At 35.4% G+C, this 19187-nt stretch overlaps 1 protein-coding gene across 3 annotated transcripts in view; it reads right to left on the bottom strand.

The window, feature by feature from the left end:
- Nucleotides 1-4936: 4936 nt before the first annotated feature.
- The window catches only part of NRG3 (neuregulin 3), a 1185022-nt gene continuing 1170771 nt past the window's right edge, over nucleotides 4937-19187 (bottom strand). For all 3 annotated transcript variants that reach the window (XM_036737009.1, XM_036737011.1, XM_036737010.1), the window contains one exon: nucleotides 4937-5584. In XM_036737009.1, the coding sequence (XP_036592904.1) occupies nucleotides 5077-5584 (508 nt within the window). In that variant the 3' untranslated portion in view covers nucleotides 4937-5076. The remainder of the gene's footprint in view (nucleotides 5585-19187) is intronic.

Raw genomic sequence — 19187 nt, 5'->3', positions numbered from 1 at the left:
GTGATGATGTGTTGGAAATTTAGGGGGTGTGGAATTGAAGGGAAAGGAGTGAGGTTTAATACAGGTCTGAAATAGAACCATATAATTTTAGAGATGGAAAAGAAATTAGAGGTCATCTAGATTAGGCCCCCCTCACTTAACAGATAAGGACTTGGTCTCTGAAAATAAGTGGGACACTATTTTGTTGGTAATGAGTTTCATTATGATAGTTTTCTAATACTTTCCAAACAAATAGTAACACTGATTGCTTGCTATCACACAATTAATTCTTTCATAGGCAACAATACACATGCAATCAATACAGTAATTTATGACAAGTTACCAAATGGACTAGAAGCAGGACCTCCATTTTGCCAAGGATGTGTCTGGTCAGATCTCCAAGTATCTCCATAAAGTATTAGCCAACATTGGCACTAACTCAGAATTTTCCCCATTTTGTCCCCATTCTACCAGCTAGCCAGTTCAACAGGCTGGGGAACAGAATTTAAAGGTGACTTTCTAGTCACCTTTTAAATACATTATGGTTAAGAGTGTAAAAATATATATATTTGAGACCATTATACACTTTAGGGACAGCAATCATACACACGAAATTTTACATCTTAGTTCCTAAGAGGAAATCTAACAGGGATTTTACCCCAGGGTTATCCCAAGCTTTCTACCAACTGTTAGCTCTGCTTGTCCAAGAAAGAAGAGGATCAAAAATGTGGGAATAATTTCAACCATTTCCAAGTGGCCACGCCTCCCATTTAATGTGAGATCATTGGTACTCCATGTCACATTGTCACTGTTTGTCTTTAGTGGGTTAGCAGGGGAAAAGACCTGAAAAAATGAAGCTTGTTTCAACAAACAAAAAGAACAAGACAAACGCCCAAATACTCGGAAACCAGATTTATCAGTATTGTTTGGGATAGAAATGGAAGCAGAAGGAACAAAATAAATAAACCCCCATAGTTGAGAATACAATATTTGAAATATTGGAAACCCTTGAACAATCAGGACAAATTGGGTTAGGAATGTACTTACAATTAGAAGAAGGCTCCAGAAAGTCAGATAAAAAGAGTACTTAATTTGGGATCTTAAACCTAGAGTCCTCTCTACCCTCACTGTTTCTTTAAAAGGGAAAGTAAGAAGTAAAGAGGAAGAGATAAAGCTTATTCAAAGGCCTGTGACCTCCTGTGTGTTGGTATGCATTAAGTGATGGGGACAGAACAGATGTCTGTGGCTCTCTACCAAATGAACATTGTATTTCTTATGACTACAGTACAAACACAGTTGACATGCCATAGTTGTATACCATATACGGAATTTACACAATTGAATAGTAATAAAAAAGTGTTCATTATATATAAAATATAGGTTTCCCATATCCAAAAAAACAAACAAAAACCCTAACCCTTTTATACGTAGGATAGATTTAGTTTGAAAATTTGTTTCACAACAGTTGTTCTGGGGCAATATTTCCTTGTCTTTAGGGCTTGGCTAGAAGGGAACCACCATTGCTGACAACAGTGAAAGACGCATGATACTAACAGTTCTGCTATCTTGATCACTAGGAGAGGGGCTCCAAAAACTAGGCTTGACCAGTAATTGAAACTGAAACAAACATTTGCAACATTTGAATAGCAAGAAGGGAAGGAAGGTTTTGGCTTTCTTTCTCCCTTCTTTTTTTCTAATTGAATCTACTCTTTACATCTGACAGGTTCATTTGGTACAGCTTTCCCAAGGTTGGTCCAGATTCAGGGAGCTCAATCTGAGTCATCCAAATCCTTATGTGGTCATGGGTTTTCACTAAGAGAGCTGGACCTTTAAAATTTTTCTTTTTTTTTCAGGTTAATTTTTTATAATTAATAAGCACAGAACCCATGAAGCCTTAAGGAAAACAAAACAAACTCATTCAGTTCACATCTTTCTTTTGGTACTTAAAATAATGAAAGAACACAGGATATGTGATTAACTTCCAAATGACAAGTCCTTGACTCAAAGCAAGGTAGGATGACCACCCACAGAGACATAATTTAACTCACCATACCTCCCTTCCCCAAGAAAATGAGGGACAAATCCTGGATGTTAATTTTCCATTCCCAGTCCTCCCAGAAGACCCTCCATCTCCCATTCATCAATGACATTAATATTTTTCAGCAATCTCTTGCAAATAATAACTCTGTTTTTAGTGAAGGGACAGAAACAAGTGCCTTAAAATAATTGAATAGGCAAACTTCATTGTGAAATGGAGAATGAATGACAAATTTAATTAAACTGAGGCCTCCTGTTCACATAATAAAGAAGGGTGGGGGAAGACATTTTAAATAAATAAAAAATGTCTTATTAAACCACAAAGATGATGTCCTAAAGGCAAATGAGATCTAAGGACAAGGTATTGACAAGCTCCAGGTGTTTGTTGTTTGAGATGACTTTTAAAGTGTTTCTATGCAGATCTTTTAAATTCATACATATGGATACATATTTTCTGCTTGTACATTTTTGAAATGGGACATTTCCCAAAATAGGCAGAGTAAGTCTTTAAAACTCTCAAACAGATAAATTGCTAGAGAAATTTTGTTTAAAAATTAATTGATAATTACTCAGATAAAGAACCCAATTGAATAACTCCATTATGTCCACCACCATGATAATGTCATGATTTCTATGGGAGTATATTGTGTGATTAATAGCACATGCACTATTTAATGCCTAGAGTCCCATGTATATGGGATTTCACTTCATAGTTTAAATAGCATGGGATTGTTTTAACTTTCTCATCGAGAGAAGCTTACCAGAAACATTTAAGAAAGTGTAACCAACCTTGGTTGGAATTGGCTAGCCTCAGTCTTTGCAGGACAACTAAGGTATTGAATGAATTTATTATGCATCACACGTTGTATAACTTCTCCCAGGTAGCTGAAGAGTGTGCACAGATGTAGCCTGAGGAACAGGTCCCATTGTAGCAGATACATCTATCTTGTCACATAGTTACCTGTGCTGACTACTCTACATATGTCCCCTACAGGGGGACACATTGGCAAAATCATAACTTCCATCCAATAGGAAGTTACACATAAGGGGAATGGGGCATACCACCTAGAAGTTTACTTTTCTAAATCTTTTTCTTCTCATTCAAACAAATAACTTAGATAAATATGGCATTAAAAAAAGATATACATCTTTCGTTAAATTTTTACCATTAATGCCTCTCTGTTCAATCAGTCGAACAACTTATAAGGGCAGTTCATATACAAGCCACACATTCTTCCACTGAGTACAGAGTAGTAACTCCACCTAGTTCAGATCCCTCTTTACAATCAAGTGAAAAATTAAGAATTTGCTGCCCTCCTACTCTACTTGGATTAAGTTGTTTATTTTTGAAACACACTGCTAAATTCTTATGTTTCTTCTTTGAAAGCAATCTCGCACTACGTTTTCAGTATCAAAGTAATTCACAATAAAATTGTATGGTACCCAAGTTTGTTTCATAAGGGGTTAAAGCCCTTCTGTGCAATTATAATATATAATATGAAGTTCTAAGCAAATATTCTCCAACCTGCTTCAGAATTCTGGTATCCATTCAATTTCTTTGCCCTTTTTAAAGTGAAAACAGAGTGAAGATTGTAGCCACAGAAATGGTAGATTAATGATAACTGTCCAGGTGGCTAACAAAAAATACTGATTATGAAAAAGCTAGGTTTTTTTTAATGTCATATAAAATGGGGGAAAAAGATAAACCTTTAGAAAGTGTTGACCTTGACTTGATAGTGGTCAAAATATTGCTTTATTCCAAATGTATTTTATTCCAAAGTCACAATTTAATGAGCCAGCAAGGGGTTCCCTGTGAACTTAGGAATTTGGCTTTTGTCATTCTAGTAATTTGCCCCTCCCTTCAGAGAGGCCAAATGCCTTAGTTCACTTGGAATAGACTAAATAAAAAAAAAATCAGTCATTTTAGCAATGAAGATGAGAAGGGTATCTGGTTAGTTGTATGAATAGACATAATTCAAAATTAAAAAAAAAAAACCACACCTTTAGTTTAGTCAGTACATGATTTAATGTCATCTGGTAAAATGTTTTCTTCCTCTTAAAAAAAGGGGCAGAGAAATGTTTAAGTCCTTAAGAGGACCCCACCATGAGTGTCCAGGGCTCTAGGAACTTACTAAGTTTATATATAATGCAAAAATTAAAAGAAAAAAATAAAATTTCACTTAAAATGGAATCACATTTGGCTGAATATTGGATTCCCTGACTTACCCCAGAAGAAAAAATATATATATGAAAGTTAAGGGAAAAGAAAGCCCACATACATACACACACAGGTTCATGTGAGTACATGCAGGCACGCCTACACACAGATACACATACATACACACATATCCCTACAAGTGTTCCTTTGAAAATCAAGAGCTTCAAAGGCTGAATTTTTATGTAGTATATTTTGTGACAAATTATAGTTGTTGACTGTTTCTGCCAGTGCCAAATTTAGAAATCCTTCAAGTTCTAGGACTTAAAAACACTTTGAAATTTCACTGAAGCATTTTGGAGGGCACCTGCATCTGCTGTGCTTCTGACCATTCCAAAGTGTAGGTATTTTTGTGCCATTATTTCAAAATCAGATAGGGAATATTAAAATCTGTTGCCACAGTGGAACCTGCAGTGAGCCTATTGGGTGGACAAAAAATTAAAGGTTTGAGCATATTTCAGCAAAGATTCTGTATTCAGTGAATACTATTCTGCATTTACACCTTGAAACCCCAAATGGGTCTAAGGCCAACGTTGAAATTTTAGAGTGGTGTTTATGCGTAGCCCAAGCCTTCTAAAAGCCAAAGAGAACAGTGCTAAAACTAACTGAAAGTGTATTCAGAATCCTACCAAAAAGCTTTTGATGTAAGCTTTATCCCTCCTGAAATGTTTCTTTCCCTTTAAAAAAATATTTTGTTAAAAAACACTATATGATATGAGGGCGATAGACTATTTGGTTTCTTCTAAGTAGATGCTTTTAAATTAATGCATATAAATAATTTGTATTTAATTTCCTCTCTTTCCTGTTTAGCAAAGCATTGAATGCACAGATCCTTATTTCCCAAGTCACTTGGTCAATGCTGAGTCTCTTTGTGTTTCATTTCTTAAGACAAATTGTGCCTCTCTTTCTGATTTGGCCACAGGACTCATGGGTAGAAAGGCTGTGTTTTCACTTGCACTGTCCTCAGTTTCAACACTGGCCAGCTCATAGTCCTCTGACCTTCTTGCATCAGTCAGAATCCGGATCTGCTCCTGGACAGTTTCCAGCAATATTTTTACTTCTTGTTGTTCTACTATAAGACAATTGCTGACTGGACCGCTCACATTAACAAGTTCAGCAGAACAGGAGTTTTTGCACCATTTGAGGCTTGTGATGTCAGAAATACCTGGCATTTGCATGCAGGCTTCTTCTAAGCCCACTGAAGGGATGATGGGAACAGAACTGGCCCTTGTGGATGAGTATCCCACTAGGTCCTTTTGATCCAAACTATTAAAATAGGGTTTTGTCTCTCTTGAAGGCAGTTGCATATTTATTGTTGTATTTTGTTGGGTTTTTAATCCATTGGATGGATACCTGGAAAAGAAAGACAAAAGTAACTTATTTCAATTTCTTATTAGAAGGGAAAAAAAGAAAACTTGTGTAGAGTATAGTGTGTAGAAAAGGTTTTTCTTCTTGCCTTCTATCCTTGGACAATCGGTCTTTGTCTAACATATGAAAAAGAAGAGCTAAATGCCACCCTCCCCCAAAAGGCAATCAGGAAAGGAAACAAATGATATCTCTGCAATTTTTCATTATAGGTTAGAGTGACAATTCCTAGAGGGGATCATTGAATTTCTATACTCAAGTTTGTTTTTTGTCTCTCATTTTAATGTCATATTTTATAAGGGAAATGTCACAAGGCTGCCACTTTCTAAATGCTTACAAGGCAGCAAGCTTCATTTACCAGCAATTGGCAAACTGGAATGCCTATGGCCTCATATCAATGCCTGGAAAAGATTTGTTAACTTAACATTTGGATCCAAAGTAGAATAGTCATGCTGAGCTGGGAAGGAATTACAGGATTGGATTTTCCAGATTTTAAAGAGAGTAATGTAAATACAGCCCCTTCTGCATCTCCTCTCACATCCCTCCTCCAACCTTGTAATAGGTCATTTAACAAGAAATGAGGGACCCTACTGAGAGGACTCTTAGGCAGATTGCTAGTTTGGCATAAAGAGGAGGTTAAGTTTATTCTCTCTCTCTCTCTCTCTCTCTCTCTCTCTCTCTCTCTCTCTCTCTCTCTCTCTCTCCTTCCCACCCTCCCGTCCTCACTCCCTCCTCCATGTTTTTTTCCCCTTCTCTCTCCCCCCATCATTTATTTTGACTTTATTAGAATTTGATTCCATAGGGCTACTACCAAACCATTTTGTTTCAGTTGTTGCCTGGAGACAAATCACATAGGGTTTATTCATACTCATTCCCCAATACAAGAGATTACAATGTTTTATCTTCCTTACCATTAAAAATTGTTAAATGTCAACCACTGCCCCTCTCTACACTGCTCAAGGCATTTACCCATTTTGTTTTTCCTGGTATCAAGGACAGGACTGGGTGAATGTAGAAAAAAAAAGGTATCGATTGCTTAAATCTTCATAGAATCCAAATAAACTATTCAGGGTATATATGATGGTATCTGATCAGTACATAGCAAATGGTACAAAGGTACTTTTGTTCAATATGGTATTTCAATTCAGCCTGTTAAGGTACCAATATGCTCAAAGTTACAGAATTTGTGGACCTCTCCGCTTTCCAATTTGCTTTTATGTATGTACAAGTAAGGAAAGAGGACCATGTGTATACCAGAGAGAGATGTGGAAGGAACGTTTAGAGGCTTTTCTCTCTCTCTTTTTAAAATATACCATGAGAAATCTGTTTGGTTTCCACTTGTTACAGAATATTTATTTAATCCCTAAAAACACCCCAAGCCGTAGAATCAGTACATGCCTCCTTTCTGTTCTATGATTATCCATATTCTTCCTGAAGTTGGTCCCAGAAGAATGGGAATGGCATGGAGATGTTTATTTGTTTAAGACTTTTATTAAGAGAGGATTGGTCTAGTCCTTAATTAGTACATACTAATTAATTATTCAGCTGATATGAAGTTTTCTCAGCTCCTCCATCCTGTTGCTGTCAGAGATGGTTATACAGATGTTCATGTCTCTCAAAGGCAAGGAAAGTTTGCGTCAGATGGGAAGAGAGAAAACAGAAGTAGAAATCTCCAGTTCACCACTGAAGCATGGCAATTAGTTTTGAGGAGAAGGAGGCTGGAGTAGTGCAACATCATGTTCTTGAGAGCAAAACCTTAAAAGAATTTTTTACATATATTGGTAATAGAGTGTATGGGTATACATTCGTGTACACACACATATGTACATATTCTCTGCCACCGGAAATATATGCATTCTCTACCATTAATATTATACACATACACACACCTCCCTATATCTATATGTGTATATATGTATATATGTGTGTGGGATGTGTGTATGCATCTATACATATCTACCTTTACTGAAATAAACTGGTCAGAGAGCTATGTGATTATTCACTAAAAAAAAGATAGGATTCACATTTACATAGGGACAATGGAGCTTTGAAATATATAGAATAAACACATTAATTTCTCTTGACATCAAATAAATTCAATAATATAACTGTACAACCATTTAAAATGTACATATATGAATTCAAATATTGCATCCACGACTAGAGGAGAGGCAAAAATTTAGAAAAAAGACTCATTCCCCCTTTCATGCATCTTATAGGGATATAGAAACATAGGGTAAATCCACAGATAACTGTTATTCAAAATCAGATTGGAGGGAATTAGAGAGAGACAAAACAAAGTCTTATATAAGTCTAGGGGGAGAAATGTAATCACTAACTGAGAGGAACAAGGAAGACATCAGAGAAGTGGGGGGTGATTAATTTGAACTTTAAAGCAAGGACAGAAATTTCACAGGCATGAGGGGGAGGGATAACATTCCATATATAAGGAACAGAGCAAGGAAGGACAAAGAGTTGGAAAATCATTGTGTATACTAGGACAGAAAATAGCCATTTGGGCCAGACCATCAAATATAAGGTAGAAGTCAGAAAAATTGAGTAACATCAGATTATGGAGACTTTTGTATCCCAAGTTTAGCTGTTTAAAGTTCCCTGAGTAGATAATGACCAACCAAGAATCACTGAATATTTTTGAGGAAAATATTTATTTGACAGTATCTATGCATAAGGGTATGCAGCTAGGTGACTCAGTGGATAAAGTCTGTTCCTGGAATCAGGAAGACACAAGTTCAAATCCAGCCTCAGAGACGTAAAAGCTGTATGGCCCTGGGCAAATCGCGTAACCTCTGTTTGCCTTATCCACTAGAGAAGGAAATGGTAAACCACTTTATATCTTTGCCAAGAAAACCTCATGGACACTATGGTCCATGGAGTCATGAAAAGTAGCAACAACAATAATGAATAGGGGCAATTAGTAGGGCAACAGAATGAGAAAATGATGTTGTTGCTGTTCAGTCAGTCATGTCTAGCTCTTAGTGACCCCATGGACCATAACTCACCAGGCCCTTCTATCCTCCACTAACTCTTGAAATCTGTCCAAGTTCCTATCCATGACAGTATCTATCCATTTCATTCTCTGCTGTCTCTTTTTTTTTTCCTTTTGCTTTCAATCTTTCTCAAGATCAGAGTCTTTTTCAATGAGTTATGTCTTCTCATTCTGTGACCCAAATATTTAAGCTTTAACTTCAACATCTGACCTTCCAGTGAACAGCCTGAATTAATTTCTTTAAGCATTGACTGATTTGATCTCCTTTCTATCCAAAGGAATCTCAAAAGTCTTCTCTAGCTCCACAGTTCAAAAGCATCTATTCTGCAGCACTCAGAGAAAATGGTATCTATGCTGCATATATATATGTATATATATATATATATATATATATAGAGAGAGAGAGAGAGAGAGAGAGAGAGAGAGAGAGCCTAGATACATAGATACATAATGGATACATATGTACATGCATGCATACATACATATCCACCCTTTCTTCACTTGAAACAACTCAATGTGATAGATGGAGAAAGGAAAATGACATTGCAGTTCATATAGAGAAACTAAGGAACTGGGCATTTATGTGATGTGATGCTTAGCCCCAGTTTATCTAGTTTTTAAATTCTATTCCATTCAACCTTTAAAAAATGTTGACAAAGGGAAGTAGTAAAACACTACAAATAACGTCAAAATTTTTCAATTTGTGGGTTGAGTTGGAATGGTTTCCCTTTTTAATAAACTGTTAGTTATAGTGGATATCTCATTAGTAGGGAAGGAGTGATGCAATCAGGAATGTAGATTACATGAAATAAAATATATCAATAAAATTACTGTGAAAGAAGCATTTTTGCAAAGTAATACGTTAGGGACTGGGAGAGTTATAGCGGTTAAGTTAGACAGGGTCCCTGCTCTTAAGGAGTTTATAATCAAGTCAGATATAAGGGTTTGAGCTTTGATAGAAGAACATGATTAGTTGGGCATCCCAGCACATTGATCAATAGCCTAGAATCAGGAAGACCAGACTTCAAATCCAGCCACAGATACTTAATAACTATGTGATCTTAGACAAATTACTTAACCTCTGTTTGACTCAGTTTCCTGATCTGTAAAATGAGGATGATAATATCACCTACCTCCCAGGGCTGTTATGAGAATCAAATGAGATTAAAAATCACACATCCTTTAGCACAGTTTCTGGCACAGAGTAAGCTCTTTAAAATTCTGGTTATGATTATTATAAAGACTTTAGTCATACTTATGTTGGTATTGTAGCACCCCTTGATTTAGGCTCAGCTAGAATTCAAGGCAAGTGTATGCCACAAGTGTGTTGAGGAAGGAGATCAGAGGATGGGACTGTTCAAATACAAATAGCCTTGATATCTAGTGTTAAATATGTTGATGAGCTCAGTATTGATCTTCTGAAATGCACTACAAATCAAAACAGTTTAACTCTACTGGAGATAGAAATGTTTTTATGTAGAACTGAGTGTTGTAAACTAAAAATAAAAACTCAAAAAAATAAATAAAAATAAAAAAATAAATAGAAATGTTTGTTTAAAAATGAAAATTTTGGTCAAGTAATTATTCGGTCTCCATGATATCCAAATAGTTTTATCAGCCATTTTTTTCCTTTCATGGATTAGAATGGGCTCTATTGATATCAAGTTGCTTTTAATTTGGAGGTTCTGGAGTAAGAGTTCTTTACCTGGGGTCCAAACATTCATTTGAAAATGTCTGTGAAATTAGTTTGGGGAAAATATTTATTTTCACTATTTTCTAACAAATATTAGACTTATTTTCAATTATTTTTAGAAGGGTTCCATAGGCTTCACCAGAATGTCAACTGGGTTCTTGACATACAGAGAAAATATTAAGAAGTCCTCTTCTAGAAACTCCTATTTAAGAGAAGGAATTTGAATTCGCTTCATTTCCCACTAGAAATTCTGACCTGAATATCAGGAGTGTCTTTTTCTTCTAGTCTGATGCACTTGTATGTTGGCTTAATATGTCCTGTGGATGGCTTAATATCCTTATTGGTCTTCACCAGCCCGATAGACAATGGTAAACATTTCATCAGGGCCTAACCAAGTCACATACTTCATCTTGGCAAAGTTACCTCTAGGTAGAAGAGTTCACAGCAATCACGTCTTCCCTTCAATTTACAACATAATTCTTTTTGCCAAAGGATACTTCTGGGAGCTAGATAGGATATTTGGGACTTGGAATATGGACAAAGAAGTACAGTGGGAGCCTGACTCTCTAACATTATTACCAACAGTTTTGAAAGAAGCCTGTAACAGTAAATGGTTGATGGTTCTTAGAAATCAATTCATTCCTCCTTCAGATTTAGGCCAGATTTGGAGTGGGCCTTGAGTTGAGAAATTCTATTACCTATACACCTTCCAATCTTTTGAGAGATATTCCCTCTTCTGACAGGAATGAAAATTACATATTTTGGGCAGCCAAGAATGAGATCAAATTGCCTTATTTTATTCTACAAGCTATTCTTGTCCACAGATTCAATATTTATCAACATTGGATGTATATCATATAATGGAAAAATCCAAAGGGAAGTGAGGCTAAAGAGAACATTCGGAACAAGTTTCTTTTAAAAAATAAAGTGAAAGAAAACATTAACTTTGTGTGAAAAGAAATTTAGAGTCTCCTTTCTGGTGAAAAGTGTCTGACAGATAGGACATGTCATCCATGAATATGAAAATCACTGAGGCCTTAAGAGACTTTTTAAAACAACAAGATTCAACTAAAACAGCCCTCATCCAATCAGGAAGGGGAAGGCAGAATAGAATGGAATAAATATTTATACAGCATCTACTACATTCCAGTACTGGGCTGAGCACTTTTTTTTTACAATTATCTCATTTGACCTTCAGAACAACCTGCAAGGCAGGTGCTACTATTATGTTTTATAGTTCAGGAAACTGAGGCAGATGTGGTTAAATGACTTTCACAGGGACACACAACTAATAAATATCTGAGGTCAGATTTGGACTTAGATCTTTCTGACTCCAGGTTTGGCTCTCTATCCACTAAACCATTAACTTCTTCTAACAGTGCTCTAAGCTATCACCTGGGCAGACCATCTTCACATCTGGCTTAGTTCTCATTGCTCTTTATGGACATCCAAGCTAAAATCAAACATTCAAATGGCATCTGTCCTCTTCAATTCAGTTTAAGGCAACAAACATTAACTGTGAACCTCTTATATGGGAACATTGTCCTTAAAGAGAAAAAAAAAAAACATAATAACCCCAGCCTTCAAAAGTCATAGATTCTAACAGTTACATAACATATACACATGCAAGTTAATCCAAAGAATTAAGTGGATTCAAGGTTATATTTAGGGTAGGAACAGAGCAATGACTCATATAGGAGCTGATCTTTGAGCTGAGCCTTGAATGAGTCTAAGGATTTCAAGAGACTTAGGTGAGGAGATGAAGTCCAGGGAATGCAGAGAAGTCTGAGCAGACTTAGACATTACCCAAATGTGGCATTTTGCCATTTATTCATTTGCTTAATACATATACATTTGAGATGAACCTCAGTCATTTCAAAAATGATGTATGTAGATGAGCTCCCACTTATGCCTTGGTGAGAAAATCCAATTATAATTAAAAATCATTATTATTGATTAATAAGCAATATCATCAATAAATAATATTAATTATTTGTAATTAAGGGATTAATGATTAATATATTCTCAGAGATTAGGTAAACAGAAAAAAAATTCCCAACTTTCATTATGCATTTCAATGATTCTTCTGTTATGTTGCATTTGCAGCTTTCATCCCTATTTCATCTTTACCACATGCATTGTTCAAATCCACTTGGAATGGTTTCCAAACTGCAAAAGAGGAGCCACTTGTCATTTATCTTCTCTTTTTTGAACCTTACTGAAGAAAACTGCTTTTATCTTTTGTCAGGAAAGCCTGAGCCATGAACAACTTAATACTCAGAGAAAACCTGACTCCCCTCCACACCCATCAAAGTGACAAAATAAGCAGCTTCTTGCTATCTCTCTGTCTGCTCTGGCTGTCAGGTTAGCAGCAGCAGTAAAGCAAAGTTGGTTAGACCAGAAGAAAAAAAAATAATATATTCAGCTAGGTACTGACTCGACTGGTCAGAAAATTGGATTGGATAGAGCTCTGCTATTACAAGAGTTCAACATTGAATGATCTGTTTTTGTCAGGGTAGTAGTAGTCTGGCTGTACTCTACTCTTGTCATCCACTCTTGTATTTATTGAATGAAAATTTATTAAACACTTAATTTATTAAACATTTATTTTAAAAAATCATTAAACACTTAAGGCACAAGGAACATGAAGAAAAAAGAAAACCAAAAATACTACCTGACCTCAAGTAACTTACATTTTACTTGGGAAAGGGTGTGTGGGAGATAACATTTAAGTATTTATTTGTAAACTTCCTTGTTTCCTCATTCATTCATCCATTTATTTGTTAATTCAATCATTTATTTATTTATTTATTTATTTATTTATTTATTTATTTGTTTGTTTGTTTGTTTGTCTGTTCATGGAAGAGAAAATACTAACCAATAAAGTTGATGGAAATTATTTTATGTAGAAGGTGATTCTAATAATTAAATCTTTAAAACAGCAAAGGTGACTTATGGGAACCAAGATGTCTGAGTAAGCAGTAAATCACTGTCTCTCCCCCATATTGACCTCCAAAAAACCCCCATAAAATAGCACCCCAGGACAAAACCTGGAATGGCAAAGCCAGTGGAAAGACTGAGTGAAACGTGGTTGATCAGCAAGAAAGGTCTGTCACTCAGATAAAAAGAAAGCACATTACAGGACAGGAAGCATCCCAGCAAGCCAGCAACAAGCCCTACCTCAGGGAACCAGTGGGAGATCCTGAGCCCCAGTGTGGTGGAGCAGGTGAATGTCAACACCAGAAACTTACACAAGCCTTAGCATAGCCAGGAGAACCAGCAGATTCCAGATTGGAGAGCCTCAGCATATGCCAGTCACCACTGCTAGGACCCCAACTCAACATCAGGTAAGCTGCCAGGCCCCTACAGCTTCAAGTTGCCAGCACCTGAGGCCCCAAAACACAAAGCCAGTGACCAGACCCTTAGCCCCCAGAAAAAAAAAGAAGCTTGGGACATGCCAGCTGTGCTGCAGCAGGAGAGCTCAACTTTAAAAGCCAGGAAAAAGGCAAACCAGATGAGCAAGAAGCAAAAATGAACAATGACCATGGAAAATTACTATGATGACAGGGAAAACCAAAACACAAACTCAGAAGAGGACAACACTGTCAATATACCTATATTTGAAACCTCAAAGGGGTATATACATTGGTCCAAGTTCAAAAGGCCTCAGTGGAAGAGTTCAAGAAGTATCTTAAAAGTCAAATAAGAGAGGTAGAAGAAAAAATGGGAAAAGAAATGAGAGGTATGAAGAGAGAGTCAACAGCTTGGAAAAGGAAGGACAAAAATTGACTAAAGAAAACAATTCCTTAAAAAATACAATTGGCCAAATGGAAAAAAAGTCCACTAAAGAAAACAACTCCTTAAAAAGTAGAATTGGCTAAACGGAAAAGGAGGCACAAGATCTCACTGAAGAGAAGAACTCCTTAAAAAGAATTGGTCAAATGGAAAAGGACGTGCAAAAGCTCACTGAAGAAAACAATTTGTTAAAAATTAGAATTGGGCAAGCAGAAGATAATGACTCTATGAGACATCAGCAATCAAACAAAATCAAAAGAATAAAAAAAAAGAAGAAAATATGAAATACTTCATTGCAAAAAAAAAAAAAACTGACCTGGAAAATAGATGCAAGAAAGATAATTTAAGAACTATTGGTCTACCTGAAAACAATGATCACAAAAAAGAGCCTGGACAGTATCTTTCAAGAAATTAACAAGGAAAACTGCCCTGATCTCCTGGAATCAGAGGGTTAAGTGGTCACTGAAAGAATCCACTGATCACCTCCTGAAAGAGATTACAAAATGAAAACTCCAAGGAATATTGTAGCCAAAGCCCAGAATTATCAGGTCAAGGAAAAAAATACTGCAAGCAGCCAGGAAGAAACAATTTAAATATCATGGAACTGCAGTCAGGATTACACAGGACCTTGCAGCTTCTACATTAAAACATTGGAGGGATATGATATTCCAGGAAGAAAAGGACCTTGGATTACTACGAACGTTCAGCTACCCAGTAAATTTGCACATAACCTTTCAGGGGAGGAGATGGATATTTAAGGAAATAGGGGACTTCTAAACCTTTCTGACAAAAAAAAAACAGAGTTCAACAGAAAGTTTGATCTTCAAATACAAGCCTCAAGAGAAGAATAAAAAGGTAAAAAGGAAAAAAAAAACATTGTTCAATAAGGTCAAACTGTTTGTATCTCTACACAGGATAATGTTACTTGTAATTCTTGAGAACTGTATCTTTATTATGGAATTTAGAAGGGGTACACATAAACAGAGATTGTAGGTATAAGTTGACTTTGATTTGATGATAAAAATAACTAAGGGGTAAAAAAAGGATAAGAGGAAAGGAGGAGGCAGAAAAGGGTAAATTACATTACATGAAGAGGAGCAATGATCAATTACAATAGAGGGAAAGAAGGAAGGGAGGTGAGTATTGTTTGAAACTTACTCTCGTCAGATTTGGTTCAAAGAGGGAATAACATACACATTCAGTTTGTTATAGAAATCTATCTTATTCTTTAGGGAAGAAGGAGGAGAAAAGGCAGAGAAAAGGAAGGAGGCAAGTAGAAGGGAGGTTACAAGGGAGGGCAGGAAAGGGGAAAGAAAAGGGAGGAGGGGCTGATAGAAGGGAGGACAGATTGAGAGAGGTGGTGGTGAGAAGCAAAACACTTGAGGAGTGAAAGGGTGAAAGGAGAGAGAAAAGTATAAATGGAGGGGGGGAACAGGATGGAGAGAAACATACAGTAATCAACTGTGAATGTGAATGGGATGAACCCTCCCATAAAATGGAAGCAGATAGCAGACTGGATTAAAAACCAGAATCCTAAAATATGTTCTTTACAAGAAATATATTCGAAGCAGAGAGATGTACACAGAGTAAAGGTAAAAGACTAGAGGAGAATATGTGATGCTTTAGCTGAAGTTAAACAAACAAAAAAAAAAAAAGCAAGAGGAGCAATCCTGATCTCAGATAAAGCAAAACAAAAAGAGATCTAATTAAAAGAGATAAAGGAAGGAAACTACATCCTGCTAAAAGGTATCATCGTCAATGAAGTAATATCAATACTAAACATATATGCACCAAGTGGTATAGTATCCAAATTCTTAGAGGAGATGTTAAGTGAGTTACAGGAAGAAATAGAAAGCAAAACTGTACTAGTGTGGGATCTCAACCTCCAACTCTCAGAACTAGATAAATATAACCACAAAATAAATAAGAAAGTAGTTTGGGAGGTGAACAGAATTCTAGAAAAGTTAGATATGGTAGACCTTTGAGAACACTGAATGGGGATAGAAAGGAATATACCTTTTTGTAAATGGCACCTACACAAAAACTGACTATGTACTAGCAAATAAAAACCTCACAATCCAATGCAGAAAGGAGGAAATATTAACTGCATCCTTTTCACATCATGATGCAATAAAAATTACATGTAATAAAAGGCCATGGAGAGATAAATTAAAAATTAATTAGAAACTCAATAATCTAATCCTGAAGAATGAGTGAATCAAAAAACAAATCATAGAAACAATCCATAACTTCAAACAAGAGAATTACAATAATGAGACCACATACCAAAACTGATGGAATATAGCCAAAGCAGTTTTAAGGGGAAAGTGGATATCTCTAAAGGCTTGCATGAATAAAATAGAGAAAGAAGAGGTCAATGAATTGGGCATGCAACTAAAAAACTTGAAAAAGAAAAAAGTAAATATCCCTAATTAAGTGCCAAATTAGAAATTTTGAAAATCAAAGGAGAGATCAGTAAAATTGAAATTAAAAAAAAATATATATTAGACCATTAAATAAAACTAAGAGCTGATTTTATGTTTTAAAAAACACAATAAAATAAATAAAGTTTTAGTTAATTTGATTTTAAAAAATAAAGAAAAAAACAAATTACAAGTATCAAAAACAAAAAGGGTGAATTCACCAAAAATGAAGAGGAAATTAAAATAATTAGGGACTATTGTGCCCAATTTTATGCCAATAAAAAATGACAATCTAAGTGAAATGGATAAATATTTGCAAAAATATAAGTTTCCTAGATTAATAGTAAAGCAAATAAAATATTTAAATAACCCTATTTCAGAAAAAAAAAGAAATTGAACAAATTATCAATGAACTCCCTAAGAAAAAATCTTCAGGGCCAGATGGATTTACAAGTGAATTCTATCCAACATTTGAAGAACAATCAATTCCAATACTATAAAAAAAAAACTATCTTGAAAAATAGGTAAAGAAGGAGTTGTACCAAATTCATTTTATGATACAAATGTGGTGCTAATACTTAACTCAGGAAGATTCAAGATAGAGAAAGAGAATTATAGACCTAATTAATTTTAATGCAATTTCCCTATTGAATATTGATGCAAAAATTTTAAATAAAAATATTAGCAAAGAGATTACAGCAACTTATCCCTAGGATAATATACTAGGATTGAGTGGGATTTATACCAGGAATGCAGGACTGGTTCAGTGTTAGGAAAACTATGAGCATAATTGACCATATACATAACAAAATTAACAGAAATATATGGTCGTCTCAATTGATGCAGAAAAAGCTTTTGAGGAAATATAGCACTCATTCCTATTAAAAACACTAGAGAGCATAGCAGCAAGGAATATATGTAGCTGGGATAAACTAGAAGCATTTCAAATAAGATCAGGGGTGAAATGAGGATGTCCATTGCCACCACTGTTATTCAATATTGTACTAGAAATGTTAGCTTTAGCAATAAGAGAAGAAAAAGAAATTGAGGGAAATAGAATAGGCAATGAAGAAACAAAGTAATCACTCTTTGCAAATGATTATGATGGTATATTTAGAGAATCATAGACAATTAATTGAAAAACTACTTGAAATAATTAACAACTTTAGCGAAGTTGCAGGATATAAAATAAACCCACATAAATCATCAGCATTTCTATATGTTGCTAACAAAACCCAGCAGTATGAGATAGAAAAAGAAATTTCATTTAAAGTAACTGAACACAATATACAATATTTGGTAGTCTACCTGCCGAGACAAACCCAGAACTATATGAACATACTTTCAAAAACTTTTTCACACAAATAAATCAGATCTAAATAATTGGGAAAATATCAGTGGCTCGTGGGTAGGCTGAGCTAAAGTAATAAAAACGACAGTTCTCCCTAAATTAATTACTTATTCAGGTCATACCAATCAAACGACCAAAAATTATGTTATTGAGCTACAAAAAATAATAACAAAATTCATCTGGAAGAACAAAGGGTCAAGAATATCAAGGGGATTAATGAAAACAAAAATTAGGGGACAGTGGTCTAGCCATACCAGATCCTAAACTGTATTATGAAGCAGCAATTATCAAAACTACATGGTACTGACTAAGAAATAGAGTGGTGGATCAGTGGAGTAGGGTAGGTACACAAGACACTATAGTAATCTGTTTGGTAAACCTAAAGACTCTAGCTTCTGGGACAAAAATTCAATAATTTACAAAAACTATTGGGAAAGCTGGAAAATAGTGTGGTAGAAATTAGGCATAGACCAACATCTCACACCGTATACCAAGATAAGGTCAAAACAGGAGCATGATTTAGACATATCATTTAGACGTGATTTAGACAAGGGTGATAAGCAAATTATGAGAGCAAGGAATAATTTACCCATCAGATGTATGGAGAAGGGAAGAATTTATGACCCAACAAGAGATAAAGAACATTATAAAATGTAAGATGGATAATTTTGATTACATTAAATCAAAAATGTTTTGTTCAAACAAAGCCAATGCAACCAAGATTAGAAGGGAAGCAGAGAGCTGGGAACAATTCCTGTAGCCAGGGACAAAGGCCCCATTTCTAAAATATATAGAGAACTGAGTCGGATTTATAAGAATACAAGTCATTCCTCAATTGGCAAATGACCAAAAGATATGAACAAGCAGTTTTCAGATGAAGAAATTGAAGCTATCTATAGTCATATAAAAATGCTCTGTCACTATTAATTAGAGAAATGCAAATTAAAACAACTCAGACACCACCTCACACCTATCAGATTGGTTAATATGACAGAAAAGGGAAATGATGGATGTTGGAGAAGATGTGGGAAAATTGGAATACTACAGCATTATTGGTGGAGTTGTGAATTGATCTGACCAGTCTGGAGAACAATTTGGAACTATATCCAAAGGGCTATGAAAATGTGCATGCTCTTTGATCCAGCAATAACACTACTAGCTCTATATCCCAAAAAAGAGCATAAAAAAGGGGAAAGGACCCATATGTACAAAAATACTTATAGCAGCTCTTTTTGTGGTGGTCAAGGATCGAAAATTTAGGGAATGCTCATCAATTGAGGAATGGCTGAACAAGTTGTGGCATATGAATTAATAGAATATTA

This window comes from Trichosurus vulpecula, chromosome 8, assembly GCF_011100635.1.
Source record: "Trichosurus vulpecula isolate mTriVul1 chromosome 8, mTriVul1.pri, whole genome shotgun sequence".
NCBI classification, from domain to species: domain Eukaryota; kingdom Metazoa; phylum Chordata; class Mammalia; order Diprotodontia; family Phalangeridae; genus Trichosurus; species Trichosurus vulpecula.
The sequence above is the reverse complement of the archived record's forward strand: the minus strand, read 5'-3'. Positions and strand labels throughout refer to the sequence as shown.